Below are 22,668 nucleotides of genomic sequence, written 5' to 3' on the forward strand. Positions count from 1 at the left end.
GTTCTCGGTGTGTGTGTATGCCTTTATGTCTTTGTGACCAAATGTGCCAGCTCACAAAAAGAACCTCAGGCTTGTCTGAAGGCTGTCTTTGAAGTCAAATGAGTTTGGCAGGCAACGAAAAGAAGCGTCCAAGCAGTACTAGCCAAAAGCGTAGACACACCTGATTGAATGTACGTTCTTTTTAAGCCACACAGCTAAAAGTAGGTGGACACCCATTCCAATTAGTGTAGGTGTCAACCTTTATGGTTTAGCCGTGTGAAATTTTTTTTTTCCCACAATTTTGGATGAAAATGGCTGTGCAATATTAGGATACGGCAAATGTAGTCCAAGGCTGAAGTCTCATAAACTTCAGCCAGTTATTTTATATTCCAGTCAGTACTGGCTGTGTTCACATGTAAAGACTTTTGCCGATCCGAATGGATGCATTCCGATTATACACCAGTCAGGCATAGCATTATGACCACCTCCTTGTTTCTACGCTCATTGCCCATTTCATCAGCTCCACTTATTATATAGGTGCACTTTGTAGTTCTACCATTACAGACTGTAGACCATCTGTTTCTCTGATACTTTGTTAGCCCCCTTTTACCCTGTTCTTCAATGGTCAGGACCCCATGGACCCTCACAAAGCAGGTACTATTTAGGTGGTGGATCTCACTCAGCACTGCAGTGACACTGATGTGGTGGTGGTGTGTTAGTGTGTGTTGCACTGGTCTGAGTGGATCAGACAGCAGTGCTGCTGGAGTTTTTAAACACCTCAGTGTCACTGCTGGACTGAGAATAGTCCACCAACCAAAAATATCCAGCCAACAGCGTACTGTGGGCAGCGTCCTGTGACCACTGATGAAGGACTAGACAAATATGGGCTAACAAAATATGCAGAGAAACAGAAATTGCAGAACTAAGAAGTGCACCTATACGTGGTTTTAATGTTAGGCCTGATTGGTGTATTTTAAGACTGAGGTGTTTATGCTCCCTTTTCTCAACAGCCTGATGGAAAGTTTACGTACACACTACAAGTAATCCGATCTAAAATTACACACATCTATAGAGCTGCTTAGTGTAGAGTCCAGTCAGAGTGAGATGAACAGCAGTGGGCAGTGGTTATGCTTTTAAATGTTTTAATGATGCCAGACTCAGGAAAATGTTCTTCACAGGCACTTATTAAGGCCGAGAGGAAGACGTCGTGTTCTGAGACACATAAGCTGAACTCCCCACTGCCGTCTTTTAAAGATCGCAGCATTAATATCATCTCCTCTGCAGACCAGTTTCTGCTCAACTATGTTGAAGATTATAAACTTTTGCTATGATGTAAAGGCACATGAACGTATTTAAACTTTCCAAATGGGAATGTAAGCAGATACAGATGTGCACACGATTCTTCTTCTTCTTTTTAACAGATTATTTACAGGACTTCCCATCTCATACAGTGAGACAGAAATTGTATTCTGAACAGCCTCAGTCAGACTAGTCCGTTTCTGACTTAGGTGGTTTACGTGGAGCCATTAGTCAGATTATTAACAGATTATTAGGTTGCATGTAAACTTTTCAAGGAGAAGCTTTCGTCTTTGAGAGAGAGGAGAAAATCAAGCTCTACTCTTGCATCCGATCTGAAAGCATCCACAGGTGTTTTTCCACATCCTTCTACTGTGAGAAGACAACTCAGTTCTATGAGTCTGAAAGGATGTGTAGCTGTCAAGAAGCCACTATGAAGAAAAGTAAACTACAAATCAAACAAAAAAGACTCACCACCCTCAATCATCGAATGTGTTTGGAATAACTGCGATCATTAGAAACAAAAAGTGCAACTAACTTCTACGACCGAACTTTGGAAGTGTGAAAAACATCCCTGGAGATCTATTTAAAAAACTTAAAAGGACGGAAGCTGTAATAGAAGCAGAGTGAACACAAATACCGTAAATGTGACGTTATATTTACTTGATGTGGCAATATTCTGTTAACATGTTTTTCCTATTGCGGCAACAAAACTAACTTGTACTTAATTCCTTTCTTGACTATGCGTTCAATAAATAAAGAACTCTGACTTCAACACAGTACATTCTGTGAAATGTTGTTGTTGCTGTAATAGATCAAACGGATGTAGCTACACATGAGAAACAGGGCAGTCTTCAGTGCCTCACTCACCAGGCTTGAAAAAGTGTTCTGCTGTAATAATCAGATCATTGCCTGAGGGATTAGAGTTTAGTTCCTGTGTTCCCTGTAGGAAAAAATACATTAAAAGTTGCTGTGTCCTGATTGTAACTTACTTAAACATGCACTCGAGCATACAGCGCAATAATTGAGGCTGAAAAGTTAGCAAAGATGCATTTGCTCATTGATTTCGCCTTGAAATTGACATTACATCATCAGAGACATAGGCCCAATCGCATTTCTACCCCCTACCCCTTGTTTTAGAGTGTCACCTTGCCCGTTAGAACTGAGTTACAAGGGGTTGTGGTTGAAATCTTCTGCTATGAAATGGGACATATTACTTCATTAACAGGCTACTAGCGGTGCTCTGTAGGTGACCCTGCCCATCTGCAGTGATAACACACACACACACACACACACACACACACACACACACACACACACACACACACACACAGATCTTCTAAGCCGCTTATCCTTCTGGGTCGTGTGGTGGAGCTGGAGCCCATCCTAGCAGTCTGCAGTGATAGCAGAGGAGGGTAAAGTTTAGCAACCTGGGCTTAAGTTACATTTAGGGCATCATATACATTCGGGGGGGCACCTGAGGCACCATTCAAGGTGGAACAAGACGTTTAGCTAACTATGGAGACATCAGCATACTACTAGCTATTTTTTATGTTTGTTAGAACAAAGAAGAAAAGGAGCATAATACATTGAAACGACATTAAACTAAGATAACACAATAGTTATCGGAATTTTTTTTAACCGAGAAAATTCTCACATTTGTCGGTTTCTTTGGTCACTCACACAGCCATCTTGCCGGTTTTTCTTTTTTTTCCTCATACCATTCCCTCACTCCATTAAGAGTAAGCCTCTGAAAAACCTCCGTTTAGAGGGCCATGTAGCCCTAACACTTCACATTACCCCTCTGTCCCAACAAAGATTGGGACCCCTAGACATGAATGCACAAAACAGAGGGGTAAGGGCTACGTGGTAGGGGCAAGGGGTGAAGTTGTATTAGGTCTTATTGTCATAGAATACAATCTGACTCATTTTGAATACGTTTTTGTTTCTGTGTGAATTTACCTCAATGTGAATAATAGTTTAATTGACACCTGATTAACTATTTTTAAAGTAAAATGAAGTTTCTGATTATATAGAATTCTGTCAGAAACCGGTGAAGACAAGCATAATGGGTTTAACTGACGTTGCTAATGAGTTAAATTATGTAAGTGTTTATATCAATGAATTTGTATAGTTTGGATGTGGTGAATATAAGGGTTACTGTCTACAACGTCTATAAAGGAGTAGGTCAGGTAAGTTTGGCCACGCCAATTGCTAACAGGCGCATAAATTCAATGCAGTGTTCCCACACAAAAAGTAGAATGGGTTGTAGGAACTTCAACATGGTGCGGTCATAGAACAGCACCTTTCCAACAAATCAGGTTGTCAAGTTTCTGCCTAGCTGGGGCTGCCATTGTTAATCTATCAGGTGCCATTGACATCTAAGAGCAGGGGTACCCAAACCTGGTCCTGAAGATCTACCCACCCTGCACTGCTTGGTTCCACCTCTAATCAAACACACAGGCCTTCAGGAGATCCTGAATATCAGAACCAGGTTTGTTGATCCGAACTCTCCAGGGTGGTAGATCTCCAGGACCCAGGATTGAGCACCTATGTTTAAGAGGAACATCAGCCTAGCTATGAAGCATAAGCCACACAAGCTCACAAAACAGGACAGCCAAATTACTGAAACGCTTAAAAATCGTCAACACTACCAAGTTCCTCTGCCTCTGGAAACAACATCAGCACGATAACTGTTCATCCAGAGCTTCGTTAATTGAGTCTTCATGGCTGAGCAGCTGCCCACACAAGCCTAAGATCACCATGTGCAGCACAAAGAGTCAGCTGGAGGGGGGTAAAGCACATCAACGAGGGCCTCTCGAGCAGTGGAAGCACATCCATCTGGCAGTCTTAACAGACAGATCTGGGTTTGGCAGACTGTGAAGTTTGGTGGAGGAGTGATAATGGCCTCTTGGTTCCAGTAAAAGAATACCTTTTTACTACAGTGCACAATGCCATTCTAGAAATGTTTGTCCAAATTGTCAAGCAGTTTGAAGAGAGCCCTCTCCTCTTTCAGCATGACCGTACCCTCATGCACAAAGCGAGGACTGGCCTGAACCCATCCAACATGTTTGGGGGTGAACTGGAACTCTCTCTCTGTAAGACAGGCTTCATCACCCAACATCAGTAGCTGACTTTACTAACACCCTTGTGAAACCTGATTGCCACACCCACCTTTTAAAATCCAGCAAAAAGCTTTCCCAGTAAAATGTAGGCTGTTAAAGCAGCAAATGGGGGGGGCATGTCCATATAAATGCCCCTAGTATGGCTATTATATATGATAATAAACACAAATTTCAATATTTCTTTCTTTTTAAACACCTACAACAGGTAGTTCTCTGCACGCAACAAGCTCTCAGCATATGTAGAGCTTCTTCAGGCCAGTTAGAAATGCATCCCAGGTGGCTCCTCAAGAAGCTGCTTGAGAAAATGCCAGGAATATAAAAAACTGCATTAAGGAAAACGGGGCTACTAAAGAATCTAAAATAATGCTTTTTGGTCTCTAATTCCATGTGTCATTTCATAATTTTGATGCATTCACTGTTATTCTAAAATGTAGAGATTTGTAAATAAATAAATAAATAAAACCATGACGAAGCCAAACTTCTGACTGCTTCTGCGTGTTTCAGCTGGCATTGGGATATTTGTTGAAAGCCTCAACCATATGCTGCATTTGGTTAGATCTCAGCATGTCTATCGGTGCGCTTTCAGGGGGGCACACTGTGAACTGTGAAAGTTAAAAATGATCAGTCAGCTTATGACTAGACGAGACTTGTTCCCGCTCAGCGCCTACACTCGCTCGCCGAAGCCTGATTGGAATACAGCTGTGTCTCCAAACTAACAGTTAAAGATCCAGTTGGACCAAAAAATCCAATTCACAGCTTCTACTTTTTCATCAGCTAAAACAAGTTTGGTTCAAGGTTTGCTTCGGTGCTTATGTACTGAAGCTTCAAGGCTAATGTAGCTAACAAGTAATAGATGCTTGAAGCAGGCGTGGTTATTGCCTACTGTCTGGTAACCCTGGCAACATTATTTTATGTTTAGGCCACTACAAATGCAGAGCCTGTGGCCTGTGTGGTCACTTGAGTTTGATATACTGAATGCATTCTTTTTCCGTTTGTTAACAAACTTATTCAGATGGACACTGCAATTGCTGTGATGGGATGGTGACTGTGGTGGTCCCCTTTCTGAGCTGCTCCAGCTGGTGTTATAGATGATGTTTCATTGGTTGAAGTTTGCTCAAATCTGTCTAGGAAATAAGGAAATAAGCTGGCATTACACCCAGAGGCAATCACTGCAGTAGCTAAATGGTTCCTAAAGACATAGCCTAGATTAGATAACATCACTACCAAGTTCTTCTGCCTCTGGAAGCAACATCAGCACAATAACTGTTCATCCAGAGTTTCTTTAATTGAGTCGTCATGGCTGAGCAGCTGCCAACACAAGCCTAAGATTTTGGTATAAAGTTAGCGTGACGCGTAGCTTCCATTATTTGTTAGCTGCATTAGCCTTGTAGCGTCATTGGACCACTAAACAAGCAAGGTTTGAACATCTAGCATGTCTTGGCTGATTGACTTCATTAGGTGAATAGAAAGTATAAGTTTTTCATCTTATTATAGCTTCAACTTTCTGAATTCCCCATGATGTCAGGCAAGTCTGGGATGTGTATCTTCCCTCATAATAATGGCTTTTAAAAGCTTGATTGTGGGACCCTAGTGCCTCTCTCGTGATAATGCCTGTGCTTGGTTCATGTCTTTTCTCTTTTTGTCTTGCCCGAGGCAGTGATGGCTGCCCATTCTCCCTGTCTTCTTCAGGATGGGCTGGGGAGAGATTTACGCTGCTGTAGGGACTCTTGGTGTCACGATTTTTTTTTTCTTACTCACACGGCATTTGACTCCTTTTTTGCCGAGCAGAACAATGTGTGGGACGAACACCATGCTTTTAAAATGCCTGTAGCGAAACGAACTATTTCATGATGGCCTTAGACCTTAGTGCGGCCTTAAGGAGAAAAGAAAAAGACTTCTCTCTTTACTCTGCTCTGCTGTTTTTTTTCCCGTCAGTGTTTTTCTTCTGATAGCCATCTCTCTTTTATTCTTAGAGATTAGAGGTTTATTTTTGTTATTCAAATTTTATAAGTTTATTAGTTTCTGTTTACAGCAAAACTGTTTTCTACAAAGTTGAAGAAGAATCCTTCACCTATGTTCATCTTGAAACTTTTCAATGTGTGTGTGTGTGTGTGTGTGTGTGTGTATACATATATGGATTATGGATTATTGTTACAGTGGAAGCTCTTGAGGGTAACTGGTGCTCCACTTTGCTGTTGCTTTTGTTAGTTTGCTGCTCATTGATTTATTCATAGTTTTGAGCACTGTCCAGACATAACGTGCTGAAAATATCACTTTAAAAGCCTTTTAAAAGCTGCATTTGAAGCATAAGCCTGCAGTCATACCTCATACCAACAACATGCAGTGCACATACAGCTGGCCTTCAGCCTGGACTACTGTGGAAGATTAGAATGGTCAAATTAGGAAAATACATAGAAATATATTAACATATATTGTTTAGGCTGTCAAAGTTAATGTGTTTACAGTCCTTAAATACAAGTTATTTGTTTTTTAGCATCAGGAAAAATGCAGGAAACATATTTAACATACAATTACAAAGAAACCTTAACCACTATATATATAAATATGTAGGTATGACTATTTAAAATATTGTCCACTCTTTACCTTACAGCTTCAGTTCTTTTCAGTAGACTTGCTTTCAGTTCACAAAGAAATTTGCAGAGATATTTTTCCACATCTCCAATGTTCAGTCTTGGTCTTTAAGCTGCACTTGTTGAGGTCAATAATGTTGATCTCTGAGGTGCTTGGTCCATTATTTTGAGAATATCAGTAGATTCTTTGTGGGATTTCTTTCTTTATTTTTTTTTTCTATTTCCTTTTCTCAGTAAGGGCTTCTTGTCAGCTACACATCCTCTCACACCCAAAGCTTTGTGTTCTCACAGTGCAGTACTGTATGTATGTATATATTCTATATATTTCTATACATACGCAGCATAGTCATGCAGACCTGTACACATGAAAATATGTGAAGGCATGAAGGAACTTTGTGTTGTATAGATTGATGTTAGTAACCGGGAAGGACTTGCTTATCTACAGAAAATAAATAAATAAATAAATATGAAACGACATGAAGATTTATTTTCTTTGTCCTAAACCATTTCATTTTGCCTGTAGTTTACATTCATCAAAATGTCTGTTTGGATTGTGCTTCAGTGCCTCATATTTTGTCCCAATTTCTTTACTGTCTCGCCGATACGCACTGGATTCAGATTTACGCCGCTCATATTGGATCTCTGCTCTGCTCCAATAACTCCAACCACTGATGAGCTGCAGACATCTGTCATGTATCAGGAGTCATATGCCAGTATTGAATGCTACCAGGACGCAGTTTGTTGGTTAATGAAGTGACCCCTGTGGGGGGAATTTCCTGTGAAAACCAGTGAAGGTGGACCATAAAGCAGCTACAAATATTACATGACGGTCATCAGTCAACATTTGTCCTTATGTCTGCAGCTTATTTCTTGAAAATACTGCTCACCTTGTTGATGCTTTTTGTTACAAATGCCGAAGGTTCACTGGACAGACAGTAATGGATGAATAAGCCGGCACGCACACAGGACATCTGGCTGAAGTAGCAATACCAATGTCGGAGTCTGGAGGACATCTATTATGATGCACTACACATTCAGTTCTGTTCTGTTTTTAGATTTTGTGTAATAAAAATATTTGAAATCTACTCCAATGTGGCTAAATGTGGTTGTAAAAAAAAGTGAAGGGCCATTGCAGAATAATAAGCCTCTGTTAACCTACAAAAATATAGTATGTTTTCTACAGCATATATGTGCAAAAAAAAAGTTTTTCTTCGCTTTTTTTGGTTTAATTAAAAAAAATACAGGAGCTATTTATACTGTGTTAAACTTTCATACTAAATTAACCAATAGGAATAGTCCAAAACTGGAAAAAACTTAAATATGAGGTAAACACACACAAATACAGACACCCTATAGTATAATAAAACTAAAATTATTTAAAAAATGCATTATACATATGGATATATAAATGTATGTAAATAGACCTACATTGTTTGGGCTGTCCTGCCCACTGCTACACTATAGGCCTTTGCCCCAGTTTAAGGGGCAAATGAAATGTGTGTTTATGTAGTAATAAGTAAGTTTGAGCAACTATTGGCAGCATGCTTTTCCTAAATTAGTGGTAATATCTCCAAAGTGTGCTGTTGAGAAACTTTCTTTAACTACAGCTTCATGCTAGATGGAGGTACAAGCCACAAACACATGAGATAATGCAGTACATAATATGCCTCAATGCTGTCACAATATTTACTCACAATCCATGTTGTCATTTCTGAAAATCTGTTTTCTTAGCTGGAGTACAATAACACACTTGTATAATGTTTTGACAGGAAAGAACCTCATTTAGAAGCAGTGCTATCAATTTGTTGCTAACTTGCATTTTCTCTTGTGTCTCAAACTTGTTGTTAGCTCCACTATTTCCCTGTGTCTTTGAAGCCCTGTGCCTCACAAGCTTAATGTGCAGTTAGCTAGATTAGCTACAGCCTTAGTGAACTTGAATATTGCATTTTGTGTTTTCTTACACACATACATCTGCATCGGTGCCAAAAACACATATAAACGGTTGTGACTAACGGGTAGAGTTGGTGAGATACCGGTGAGATTTTAGTTCCAATAATGAAACTTACTGAAACCAATCCAGTATTTCTATGAAGATTCAAAATGGAACTATTTTCGACTGAAGGTCTTCACTTAAGATGGGCTACCATGCTCACTCTACTCAAACCCTGTACTACACTACCCTAAGAAAATACAGAGCCAACATCACGTCACACAGTTAGAGAATGTGGTATTTTAGGCTGAATTTGTTAAAGAATTTAATCAGATTCTCTCTTTTTTTCCCTTTAATATCCAAAGTAGCATTTTCTGTTGATAATGGCCCAGTAACGATACTTGTTATCAGATCAACGCCATCTCTACTATCAAGTTTGACTAGGTCATAAGGTAGGACCTTTTCAGTAGCAGAGTTTGACTGGGCCATGAGGCAGGGCCTTTTCTGTAGCAACTTGACTGGGCCATAAGGTAGGACCTTTTCAGTAGCAGAGTTTGACTGGGACATGAAGCAGGACCTTTTCAGTAGCAGAGTTTGACTGGGACATGAAGCAGGACCTTTTCAGTAGCAGAGTTTGACTGGGACATGAAGCAGGACCTTTTCAGTAGCAGAGTTTGACTGGGCCTTAATGTAGGACGTTTTCAGTAGCAGAGTTTGACTGGGCCATAAGGTAGAAACTTTTCAGTAGCAGAGTTTGACTGGGCCATAAGGCAGTACCTTTTCAGTAGCAGAGTTTGACTGGACCATGAGGCAGGACCTTTTCAGTAGCAGAGTTTGACTGGGCCATAAGGTAGGACCTTTTCAGTAGCAGAGTTTGACTGGACCATGAGGCAGGACCTTTTCAGTAGCAGAGTTTGACTGGGCCATAAGGTAGGACCTTTTCAGTAGCAGAGTTTGACTGGGCCATGAGGCAGTACCTTTTCAGTAGCAGAGTTTGACTGGACCATGAGGCAGGACCTTTTCAGTAGCAAAGTTTGACTGGACCATGAGGCAGCACCTTTTCAGTAGCAGAGTTTGACTGGGCCATAAGGTAGGACCTTTTCAGTAGCAGAGTTTGACTGGGCCATAAGGTAGGACCTTTTCAGTAGCAGAGTTTGACTGGGCCATGAGGCAGTACCTTTTCAGTAGCAGAGTTTGACTGGACCATGAGGCAGGACCTTTTCAGTAGCAAAGTTTGACTGGACCATGAGGCAGCACCTTTTCAGTAGCAGAGTTTGACTGGATCATGAGGCAGTACCTTTTCAGTAGCACAGTTTGACTCGACCATGAGGCAGGACCTTTTCAGTAGCAGAGTTTGACTGGATCATGAGGCAGTACCTTTTCAGTAGCACAGTTTGACTCGACCATGAGGCAGGACCTTTTCAGTAGCACAGTTTGACTGGGCTGCAATCCTGCACAATTTTTCACTGTAGTTACAAAGCTTCATTGGGTCACTGTTCCTGGACACTTTTCACTGGATTAGCCGAGTTGGACTGGGCCACAAGCATGGCCACTTTTTACCGCATTAGCATAGTTTGGGCTGAGGGTTGAGTGACAGTACATTGTGGTCAGAGGTTTTCACTGGGGAACTTTTTGTTTTGTTTCTTTTTTTTGTAATAATGTTCTTGTTATTTTAGCACATCGTTCAGTTTAAGGAAGGCATTAAACGTATTATCATCATCATAGAAACTCCCAAGTAATCGCTACCACTTCCTTGAGAAGGTCAATTTAAGGTTTGAGTAATTATGACTGCCCTAGTTAGCAAGTCAAATAGGTTTGTTTTAAATATATTTACTGCAAGTAATGTCTTTTATAGCAGAAGATAAGAGAGTCTATTAACAAGCGCATAAATTCCCCACAGCGTTGTCACTTAAAGTAATTTAAATGTGGCCTAATAACAGCTTACAATCACCTGTCAGTGTGTCTATATAGCTTCCAGTAAGACAGGACAGAAAAAAGCAGGAACCAAACTGTTCACTTTAACAGCAAAAAGAGTTCTGTCCTGGGTTCTGTATACCAACAAAATGTTCTGTGAAACTATTTTGGTGCTATATAGAAGCATTTTTGAAAAGGTACGTTAAAGAATCAAATACATGCAAAGAATCATTTATACATTCACATTCATTGCCACTGTTTTATATAATCACTGCCTTTACTATATAGCCATTTTGAGTGTGCATAAGTGCGCAAGTTAGACAGTCTATCCCCGGTACTCCAAACTTGGCAGTAAACTGTGTAACTCAGCATCAAAATCAAAATGAATCATCTCTCATGGTGCACACCATGCTTCACTTCTAAAATGAACCAAACACTGAAGGCATATTGAATGCTTTCATTTGTTGTAGTTTCAGGTCTTGTGGGACAGTGATATGAAACACTCGCTCCACTGCATGTACGCTTCACAAATACAAGACTGATACAGTCTGTGCTTGGATGTTGAATTAATGTTCGTACTACGATTGATATTTTTTATTTTTTTCTAAGTAAACAAACTCATATTTCAAAAAATGCAGCGTGTCAGAGTTTGTGTGCAATGTTTGTGTTGGCAGCAGTGGATATGAGATCATGCAGAAGCAGTTTTCTTTTGCTTTTCCGAAATGGAGAAGATGCACAATTTTTTTTTGGGGGGGGCAAATAAGAAAGGAAACCAGAATGTTTAAGATCCAGATATTGGGAAGTTCCTCATGAATTTTAAGTTCACCCTAAACTAATTAAAAGCTACAAAAGATTCAGAGTTAGTAAAGGAATAAAATCTTCACCTTTTAATTTCATGTCATTCTGGAAGTAAGTTGTTTTAACAGTAATTTCTTGCTTTTAACACCATGGTTTAGTCTCTAGCAAGATCAGCTTCTTACCAACTGGTTGCAAGATCATTTATGCCTTAATGTCGTCAAAAGCAAGAACTAGAATTTGACGCTTTTTGATGGCCTATTACGGGGCAAACTGCCCTAAGAAAATACAGAGCCAACATCACATCACACAGATAGAGAATGTGGTATTTTAGGCTGAATTTGTTAAAGAATTGAATCAGATTCTCTCTTTTTTTCCCTGGGCCATAATGTAGGACCTTTTCAGTAGCAGATTTTGACTTGGCCATAAGGCAGTACCTTTTCAGTAGCAGAGTTTGACTGGGCCACGAGGCAGAACCTTTTCAGTAGCAGAGTTTGACTGGGCCATAAGGTAGAACCTTTTCAGCAAGAACTAGAATTTGACGCTTTTTGATGGCCTATTACTGGGCAAAAACAAGCTAGCAATTTGCCTGTTCAGTTTACTTTGATGCAGGTTAGCTAATTATTTAGCTAGTTTGTCCAGTTTTAGCATTGTCAAAAACTAGTAAAAATAGCTGATGCTAGCATTAGCTGGAGGTAAAATTGCCTTTGGTTTGTTGCTGAAAATTGAGATAAAATAGTTTCTTTAGCCTTAGATTTCTACCATCATTGTTGACACTAGTTAGCTTTTAGCTAACTCTTAAATGTTTTTAAAATTCTGTTCACACAATTGGCTGTTCTTTTCTAGCTAACCAGAATGGAGAAGAATATGTAAATAAACCTTTGGTTCATCCTTGTAAGCACACAGCAGCTTCCTTAGGCCTGGCAGATGTTCTTTCACATCTCAATTTCTCAAATCATTTAGCATCATACACTTGTGCTTAAACCTACACGCGTCAGACATGGCTAGAATTTGGTGAACATTGGGCTAGAAGTCATTTGTCTTTTAGTAGCAGCTGCAGATTCTCGGTTTGGTGGCCTGTCATCCAGCAAGCAGGCCATTGTCCATACTAGGCTAAAGCACAACCTAAAAGATCAGCTGTTCTTTATATCCTTCTTGCTATGTCCTCTCCTTTGACAACAAATTGGTATGGGACTTCTATGTTTCCATTTGTATTTCTTCTGAAACATAAACATCTCTGACTTCTTTCAGCTAAATGGGCCATTATCTGTTCAGCTAAACAGGATAACTTCGTATCTCTACTTGCTTTACCTGAGCTCATTCGTGGCACACCAGCAATAAATGTTAAACTTACGCAAATAAGAACCATCAAATTAGAAAATTTGGATCTGAGCAAAACATTGGAGTTGAGCAGTGAGGCTTGTAATGTGAACGTAGCCTTCATGACTATAGCATTCATGTGAATCTTACTTTCTGCACTTTTAACTGTTTTAACAGTTGTGCTAACATAAGGAAGTTTCCCCTGTATATCAATTTTTTGTCAGTGTTGTGGTTTTCGAATCATCTGTCAAATCTGTCCAGACAAATTAGCCAGATGGAAGAATATTACGCTGTTTTTTTTTCTTTTATGATGCAGTTGGTTAGAATAAAGCAGAGACGTGTTTGCGGGCACAGATGGCAGATGAAAAACGTATGTGCGTTTTTCCGTCATTCTCATGCTGCAGTGACAGCTGTAAACAACCGTAGAATGGTAGGTGTTTATGTAGCTGTTGGAAATATTTTGACATAGATTGTCAAATACAAGGACATTTTTCTTGCTTATCAGAAGAAGGTGAGAAGTCTTCATTCCTTCTTTCAAATATTTCTTAATTTTTTATTTTCCCTCACGCTTCTTCTTTCTCTTTTTTTTCCCCTCATTTCCATAAAGGGGCCGTGTGGGTCTCTTTGGATTTAGCAGCACATTATAAATTAATGATTCTTCTTTCAATCTACCCACAAAACTTCTCACAGCTAATAAAAATGTTTTTATACCCTTTCTAGTGTTCCTAATAAATTCTCCAAGGCTGTGGAGGAGTGCTAGAGGTTTCATTTTATTTTCATCATGCCAATTATAAAGTACCACCTATTGCGAAATGGCTTCTTTTCGCCACATTGTGATGCATCGTATTTGCATGACAAAACTAGTGTTCTCGGTGTCAAATTAGGGCTGGCATTATTGATTGTATTAGTATTATGTATAGATCTCTCATTCAAACGTAGCTTTTAAATAGCTTTTAAAGTGATAGCTACAGCACAATCGGCAGACTATGCTGGACAGTGCTCACGGGAGAACTATAGGTAAATCAATGAGCAACAGACTAACAAAAGCAACAGCAAAGCTAAAAGCTCTTGATTTTTGCCCCTGAAAACATCCTTTCAAAGATTTTGAAATATGTTGTGGGAAATGAAGAAGACTCAAGACACAATATGACAGAAAATGCAAACACAGTCACAAAATTTTGGGCACTTCTGGTAAACCACATGCCAAGAGTTTCTCTCCAAATTTGCATATAATGGGCTTTGAAAAGAAGAATCTTTGACTTTAATAAAAAAAACTTTATTTCTCTTTTTAAAATGGTATTAATCATAGTATAGCATTAATATACACTGCTGGGCCAAAAAAAGGTCACAAACTGTAGTATTTCGTTGGGCCGCCTTTAGCTTTGATTACGGCACGTATTCACTGTGGCATTGTTTCCACAAGCTTCTGCAATGTCACAACATTTATTTCTGTCCAGAGTTGCATTCATTTTTCACCCAAGATCTCAATGGGGTTCAGGTCTGGAGTCTGTGGTGGCCAGTCCATGTGTAAAAATGATGTCTCATGCTCCCTGAACCACTCTTTCACAATTTGAGCCCGATGGATTCTGGCATTGTCAACTTGGAATATGCCCGTGCCGTCAGGGAAGAAAAAAATCCATTGATGGAATAACCTAGTCGTTCAGTATATTCAGGTCTCATTCTTTGGGCACATAACATTACTGAACCTAGATCTGACCAACTGCAGCAGCCCCAGATCATAGCACTGCCCCCACAGGCTTGTACAGTAGGCACTAGATATGACAGGTGCATCACTTCAGCCGCCTCTCTTCTTACCCTGATGTGCCCATCACTCTGGAACAGGGTACATCTGGACTCATCAGACCACATGACCTTCTTCCATTGCTCCAGAGTCTAATCTTTATGCTCCCTAGCAAATTGAAGCCATTTTTGCTGGTTATCCTCACTGATAAGTGGTTTTCTTAAGGCTACCTTCTCTTCGCATTGTGCATGTGGAAATGCTCTTATTTTAAACACATCCCTGAGTTCTTCTGTTTTTCTACGATTTGATTTCACTAAACGTTTAAGTGATCGCCAATTGTGATCATTCAAGATTCCTTCCTCAAAGATGATGTTTCCCCACTTTCCTTCCACTTTTTAATAATGGGTTGGACAGTTCTTAACCCGATTTTAGTAGTTTCAGCAATCTCCTTAGACGTTTTCTCTGCTTGATGCATGCCAATAATTTGACCCTTCTGAAACAGATTCACATTTTTTCCACGACCACGGGACGCGTCTTTCAACATGGTTGTTTAACAAATGAGATGCTACTCACTGCATCAGTTAGGGTTAAATAACTTGTTGCCAGCTGAAACATAATCACCCATGCAGTAATTATCCAATGGGAGGCTCTTACCTATTTGCTTAGTTAAATCCAGGCGGTGATCTTTTTATTTTTGTTCAGGCAGTGTATCTTCTATGTGTAAAGACCACTTCTAACAACATATCATAGGGGAAAAAAATTTTGCAACTAAATCCTTCATGTTTTTCATTTTCTAAGTGAAAATGAGTTAACACCTCCTCTACTAGTAACTTAAATATGACATATAATATTGCCCTACTGTAGTGCACAATTTCTACTTATTTGCTGAGGTTAACAAATTGGGAAAAAATAAAACATAAACCATGATTTGTCATGCATTTTACACAAGCTACAGTTTTTTTTCCATTGTTCCATTGTTGAAGTTCAAAAAATATTTTATGTGTATTAAAATGTGTAGAGGATGATCAAAATCAAGAAACATAATTTGACCAAGGGTGCCCAAACTTGCATATGACTGTAAAGGGGTGTTTCGCTTAAGCTCTGTTTTTGACTATAACAGATTGTAATGTATTATAATCCTGCAAATTGTCACAAAATAATTTCTGATAAGGACCATACGTTCAAATTGGTTCAAAGTTAGAATACAAAATATCAGATGTTAAAAAATGGAAGAAAAAAAAAAGTATTATTTCTTGAAATGTAAATTTAGGGTTAGGTTTGGGACAGATCTGAAAACAGACTGGACTATGAAGTTGTCAGGAAACCTCACAGTCCATCCAACAAGCATGTAGGACTTAAAAAATGAAACAGAAATGTAGATGATCAAATATTGATCACCCACAGCATCACATACATATACCTTTGTCAGGGGATGCAGAAAGAAATAGAAACACGTACAGAGAATGAGCCTCTGACTAATAGTTGCATGACATCAACCTGACTTCATTATTTAGCTGAATAATTGATGTCTTTAAGGGGGGAGGTGTTGGGGGGTTGTAATACCCATCACAGTCCGTAGTCGCTCGCTGTAGTAATAGAACATTTTTGCCATTCGTAGTGATCTGCTGCTTAATGAAAGTTTAATACAGGTGCCATTGGCAGTTTGGCGTCGAACAATGCTGTGAGGCAAACTCCCCTCGCTGCATTATATGGAGAGAGGGGGAGTAAAGAGAGTTGCACTCATTAGGGACTCGCTCAGCTTCATGTTTCATTGATCACTCCCCCTCATTCCCTCCAACATGCTGCAGGTTGCTAATTATTATGGATTGCTTGCTTATTGTTTTCTAATATTGCACAGCTCTTGTATCGAGGAAATCCCCTCACGTTCTTTCGCTCTCTGCTACCTTTTAACTATTCAAAGGGTTGTGGGTCTGCTGTCTCAAAAAGGCGCCTGAATACTGCGAAAGCACCGTCGTCTCTTCAAATCTGTTTTGATGGAAATCGCTTTTGCTCTGTTTTGGTGCAAATCAGCGGAAATGGAAATGCATTTTGATGTGAAAAATCCCATTATTAATGGAGAAGAGCTGATTAAAAGGCGAGACCAGCTTCATTCATGTAATTTGCAGTACAAATGGCCATAACGTCCTTATTATCCATCTGATTTGCACCAAATTTTGGATCTTCAGACAGATTAATCTAGGTTGCACGGACTGCCTCGTGTGCTGCAGTCTACACTTGGCATTAAAAACCAAGTTTAGCAAGAGATCCAATAGAAATACCATCACCCATCAGCAAATTCATAAATTATGCACATAATCGTGCAATAACCTGGAAAACCACAGAAAAAAAAGTGCTAATCTAATGGGAATATCTATACAGATTAAGGAATGCTGTACCTACAGTGCTCACTCAGCATTAACAATCATCATAAATAAATGAACAGAACTGCTTCATGTCAAGTTAAGAGCCCTTCTGTAGGTTGTAAAATGAAATAAGCTTAATACAAAACCAGAGAAAAAACAATCAAACCAGTGAGTTCTCTGTGCTTTGCCAGCCATCAGCCATCTATATGGAAACATCACACAAAACGAGTGTGGATTGCAGCATTCTCTCAGTTATATAATCCTGTCAAAATGCCATATACTTTAAGTGTATTGTAATTTTGGACAGTATTTTTTTTTAATTGACGCTCTACAATGGTACTGAATGCAGGCCATGAATGATGCTGACTGTCCCAAAATGGCTTGTCTGTTGATGTGCCTGGCTAAGCCCAATGTGACATCTATGCATGTATATCTGTCCATCTATGGTTCAGGGATGGTTGACAGTGGACAAAACCACTGTGATGGATATGATGGAGGGAAATGAAAATTAAAAACAAATTGTTTGCATCTATTATTATCTCAGGTCCTTTCAGTGCATATTTTAAATGATTTAAAATTATAGTTATGTTTACAATACATAGGGAAAATTTTCTGTTAAATACATGAGTTTTGGGGCTGCCAAGTGTCACAACTGTCTTAGCTTTGGCCCTATCCTCAGGATATCTCAAGCTCAGTCCCTAGTGATGCTAAAGCCATCCATGGCCAGGAGTCCAAAAGAGTACAATTGGTCTTGCTCTCTCTGTGTCTCCCCTTGCAGGTGTCTGTTAACTGATGTAACACACACACACACACACACACACACACACACACACACACATATATATATACTTTTTTTTTGTTTGTTTTTATTGTGATGCTGAAAAATGAATAACCTGTAGTTAGTGGCCTTTTTAAATGGAAATTGCATAAATAAATGGTGATCCCTGACTTTTGCACAGTGCTGTACTTAATTAAAACCATTTTGAAAGGCACTCTCAAACTTTTGAAAGCACAGTTGCCAGGTTCATAGGTTCACGTTGTTACGTCGAGAGTTTATCGGAGTTTTAACAGTGCTTGTGTTTTGTCTTTTGTAGGAAGAAGCGCATCAGGCGATTTTCACACCACGGTGTCACTGGGCAGTCTGCTGGATGACCAACACTGGCACCACATTAGCATCGAGCGGCTTCGCGGACACGTCAACTTCACGGTGGACAAAAATACACAGCGGCTGCAGCTCCCCGAGCACCAGAGTCACTTTGAGATTAACGAGGTGTGCTGCCACTGACCTGCTTCACACTTCTGCCCACTGCCCACACTCATAAACAGCCTGCTCCATTTCCCTCCCCCCCCCCCCACCCCCCCACCCCCCCCTCTCTCTCTCTCTCTTCCACTGTCTCTCTCTCTGTCTCTCTCATACTCAATTTCATATGCTCAAGCTCACACTTAATATAAATTGGCCAGGATAAAAATGGCCATGAGTGGCGCTCAGCTTTTCGCATTCTGGCTGATGGTTGTATAATGTCCTTCGTTATAGAAGTGCCTGTTTTCATCAGCCTCTCGCTTACGGGTGCTAGAAGACTTCCTGTTTTTAAACAGCTCAAAGTAATCAGTTTTAATTCATCAATCCGCCTCGATGCGAGATGCCGTCAGGTTGAGTTCGTTAAGCTCTAACATTTTCATCATGGTCTCTTGATCCTTCACTGAGCGCATGTGTTTAGAGGAAGCGTGGATAATTTGACATCAGACTGTTGTTCTTTCACAAGATCAGTTTCGGTGGCGTGTCGGCTGTGGGGGCTCATTCCAGAGGGAACTTCCACGGCTGTCTGGAGAACGTGCTGTACAACGCCGTTAACGTGATTGAGCAGGCCAAGGAGAAGCAAGTCTCTGTAATGGTAAGAAGCTGCACACCAGTGACAATGTAAAAAGCAGAATCAGTGGTCTTTGGCCGTTGGCCCATATCAGACAAAACATAATTCCTCCTACTTTTTTGAAATAAGAGTTTGATATAGTACATCAACATTGCTAAAATGACAAAACAATCCATTCACTCCCCCCATCCATACAGTTCACATATGGTTGATTTGAATTCACTGAGCCTCAATCATCAGTGTTGCATACACATAAATATGATCATAAAATGAGCACATGCAGATTTCACTTATAGTTTTGTTACTCATCAGTTTCATCTTCAGTGTATATGTAATCAAACTCATGTCTGGTAGGAGTGTGTGAATTTGAGCAATTAACAACATGAAAAAAATCCATCCATCCATCCATTTTATAAGCCGCTTCTCCGTCAGGGTCACGGGGGGGGGGTGCTGGAGCCTATCCCAGCAGTCTTCGGGCGGAAGGCAGGACACACCCTGGACAGGTCGCCAGTCCATCGCAGGGCACATGAAAAAATGCTTGACCAAATTATTATCAGTATTATTTGCTATACTAATCATTAAAAATCTAAAACAACAATAATACTAAAAATGTATGCACATGGCAGTCCAGTAAAAAAGTGGATGTACTTATTTTTCATGCACATTAGTTAATTATTATTAGTAATTATTAATAAACAATTTTGCAAAATAAACCATTTTTATTCACATTAGAATAAACAATTTTACAAAAATGCAATTTTTCTGTGTTCTATTTAAAAACAAAATACACTGTGCTTTTGTTTTATACAACTGACCCCACCTTGAAAAATGAACAATACAAAAGACAGCCAATGCAGAAGCTGCTCATAAATGGCAAAAAGACAGTGTTTAATGTAACGAGGCAGAATAACTCAGATACTCATGGGTAAAAAGAGAAAGTGAGGCTTTAATGTTAGAATCGTGGTCCAAACACTTAGTCAGATAACAGGCAAAGGTTGAATCCAAAAAAGACAAAACACACACAACCTGGCAGACAAAGAGTCCAAAGGGCAAAGGACAAAATACACTTTATTTCCAAATCATTTAATTCAGGTGTTCCAATCACTTCCATGGCCACAAGTGTATAAAGTCAAGCATCTAGGCATGCAGACTGCTTCAACAAACATTTGTGGTCACTCTCAGGAGCTCAGTGAATTCCAGGGTGGTACCATGATTGGATGCTACCTGTGCAACAAGTCCAGTCGTGAAATTTCCTCACTGCTAAATATTCCACAGTCAACTGTCAGCGGTATTATAACAAAGTGGAAGCGATTGGGAACGACAGCAACTCAGCCACGAAGTGGTAGGCCACGTAAAATGACAGAGTGGGGTCAGCAGATGCTGAGGCGTATAATGCACAGAGGTCACCAACTTTCTGCAGAGTCAGTCGCTACAGACCTCCAAACTTTGTGTGGCCTTCAGATTAGCTCAAAAACAGCATAGAGAGCTTCATGGAATGGAGAGTTTCCATGGCTGAGCAGCTGCATCCAAGCCTTACATCACCAAGCTCAATGCAAAGTGTAGTATGCAGTGGTGTAAAGTGCCGCCATGGGGCTCTAGAGCAGTAAAGTGACGAATCATGCCTCTCCGTCTGGAAATCCAATGGACTAGTCTGGTTTTGGCAGTTGCCAGGAGAACAGTACTTGTCTGCATTGTGAGTGTAAATTTTGGTGGAGGGGGGATTCAGTGCGCATGCGCGAACGTGCATGCTGCCTGTTACAGTAGCTCCCGTTCATGTTCTCTCGTTTTTGCTCGTAACTTTTCTTTACCTTTGTAATAGTTTATTTATTTGACGAGGCAATTTAGGGAAGCTGTGCCCTCTCGAAACATGCGAGTAGAGAGTGTTTTGGTCTGTTTTTTCGCCGTGAAAGCGCTACTTTCACTCACTCCCCGTGTCTGCCGCGGCGATGCAGCATGGCCGCTTTGTTTACACCCGGGATCAGCTGATCGCGCTGCAGCCGGTCGGCATGGCAACCAGGACAAAGAACATCCCTGAAGAGCTTTGGAGACGGACGCACAGGGGTTGCAGAGGGGGAATTAACCAGCGCACGGGGAAAGCGAGGGAGAGACGGCGGAGGCTTATGGAGAAGAAGGGATATAAGCCGCGTCTCCCCTCCGTCATCATGGGCAACGTGAGGTCGCTGGCGAATAAGATGGACGAGCTGACAGCACTAGCCAGGAGTCAGAGGGAGTACCGGGAGTGTAGTATAATGTACTTTTCGGAGACATGGCTACACCAGGACATCCCGGATGACCATGTTTCCATCGATGGCTTCCAGACTGTTCGGGCCGACCGGGGCTGCACCGAGAGCGGTAAGCGCAAAGGAGGTGGGCTCGCGGTGCTAGTTAATAACCGCTGGTGTAACCCTGGTCACATTACCATCAAGGAACGTACCTGTTGCCCGGACATTGAGTTGTTGGCTGTCGGACTCAGGCCATATTATTTACCACGCGAGTATTCACATGCCATCATCGTGACTGTCTACATTCCCCCCTCTGCCAACCCGACGTCGGCAAGTGACGTCATTTATTCAACAACAGCACATCTCCAGACGCAACACCCGAGTGCCTTTATCGCCATATCAGGTGACTTTAACCATGCCGCTATGGCCAAGGCACTACCACACTTCACGCAGTATGTGGACTGTCCCACCAGAGAGGAAAGAACACTGGACCTGCTGTATGCTAATGTTAAGGACGCATACAGCTGCTCCCCCCTTCCCCCGCTGGGTAGGTCAGACCACAGTTTGGTTCACCTCAGCTCCTGTTATGTGCCGCTGGTGAAGAGTCAGCCTGTGACAAAGCGGATAGTGAGTAGATGGTCTGTGGAGAATTACGAGGCACTGCAGGATTGCTTCGAGGCTACTGATTGGTCTGCACTCTGTGAGCCGCACGGAGAGGACATCGACGGGCTCACAGAGTGCATCACAGACTACATTAACTTCTGTGTGGACTCCACTGTCCCAACCAGGACTGTTAAATGTTACCCAAACAACAAGCCGTGGGTAACAAAGGACATTAAGGCTCTCCTCAACAAGAAGAAGAGGGCCTTCAGAGCTGGAGATAGGGTGGAGGTGAGAACGATCCAGAGGGAACTGAGGACAGCTATCAAGGAGGCGAAGAACAAGTACAGGAGGAAGCTGGAGTGGAAACTCCAGCAGAACAACATGAGGGAGGTCTGGAATGGGATGAGGACCATCACCAGCTTCAGGTCCAACAACAACAGAGGAGTAAAGGTCAGTGTGGACAGGGCCAACAAGCTAAATCTGTTCTTTAACAGATTTGACACGGCAGGCTCTGTCCCCCCCCAGCCTGACTCCTCTGCTGCCAGTCCTCAGCAGACCATACCACTCATCCCCCCTCCCCCTCCTGATAGCCTGCCCCCCTCGTGTGATAGCCCATCTCACACCTCCATCCCTCCCCCACCCACCTCCTCTACAGTGTGTCTCACTGCTGACCAGGTGAGAAGACAACTGAAGAGACTCCACACAAACAAGGCTGCAGGCCCTGATGGGGTTCCAAACAGGGTGCTTAACACTAGAAGTCCCAGAGAGGGGTAATTTAACATTTCTACCTCTGGAACCCAGAGACGGGTCGAGTGACCTGAAGTATTTTAGCTAACATCCTATAATCACCGTCTTTTGTTCTGTAAATAAGGCCATTACTGGCGACCCACAGGGGGTTGTTGTTTGCCATTGAGTTTAGCT

The 22,668-nt window shown here is 41.1% G+C and overlaps 1 protein-coding gene across 3 annotated transcripts in view; it reads left to right on the forward strand.

Moving 5' to 3' along the window:
- Positions 1-22,668, forward strand: part of cntnap3 (contactin associated protein family member 3) — a 212,306-nt gene that overhangs the window by 84,919 nt on the left and 104,719 nt on the right. For 2 of the 3 annotated variants that reach the window (XM_017681680.2, XM_017681681.2), the window contains exons 6-7: positions 18,149-18,324; positions 18,818-18,946. In XM_017681680.2, coding sequence (XP_017537169.2) covers positions 18,149-18,324; positions 18,818-18,946 — 305 coding nt within the window. The remainder of the gene's footprint in view (positions 1-18,148; positions 18,325-18,817; positions 18,947-22,668) is intronic. The other variant, XM_017681682.2, reaches the window with a different exon arrangement.

Source organism: Pygocentrus nattereri, chromosome 18 (genome assembly GCF_015220715.1).
Source record: "Pygocentrus nattereri isolate fPygNat1 chromosome 18, fPygNat1.pri, whole genome shotgun sequence".
Taxonomy (NCBI): domain Eukaryota; kingdom Metazoa; phylum Chordata; class Actinopteri; order Characiformes; family Serrasalmidae; genus Pygocentrus; species Pygocentrus nattereri.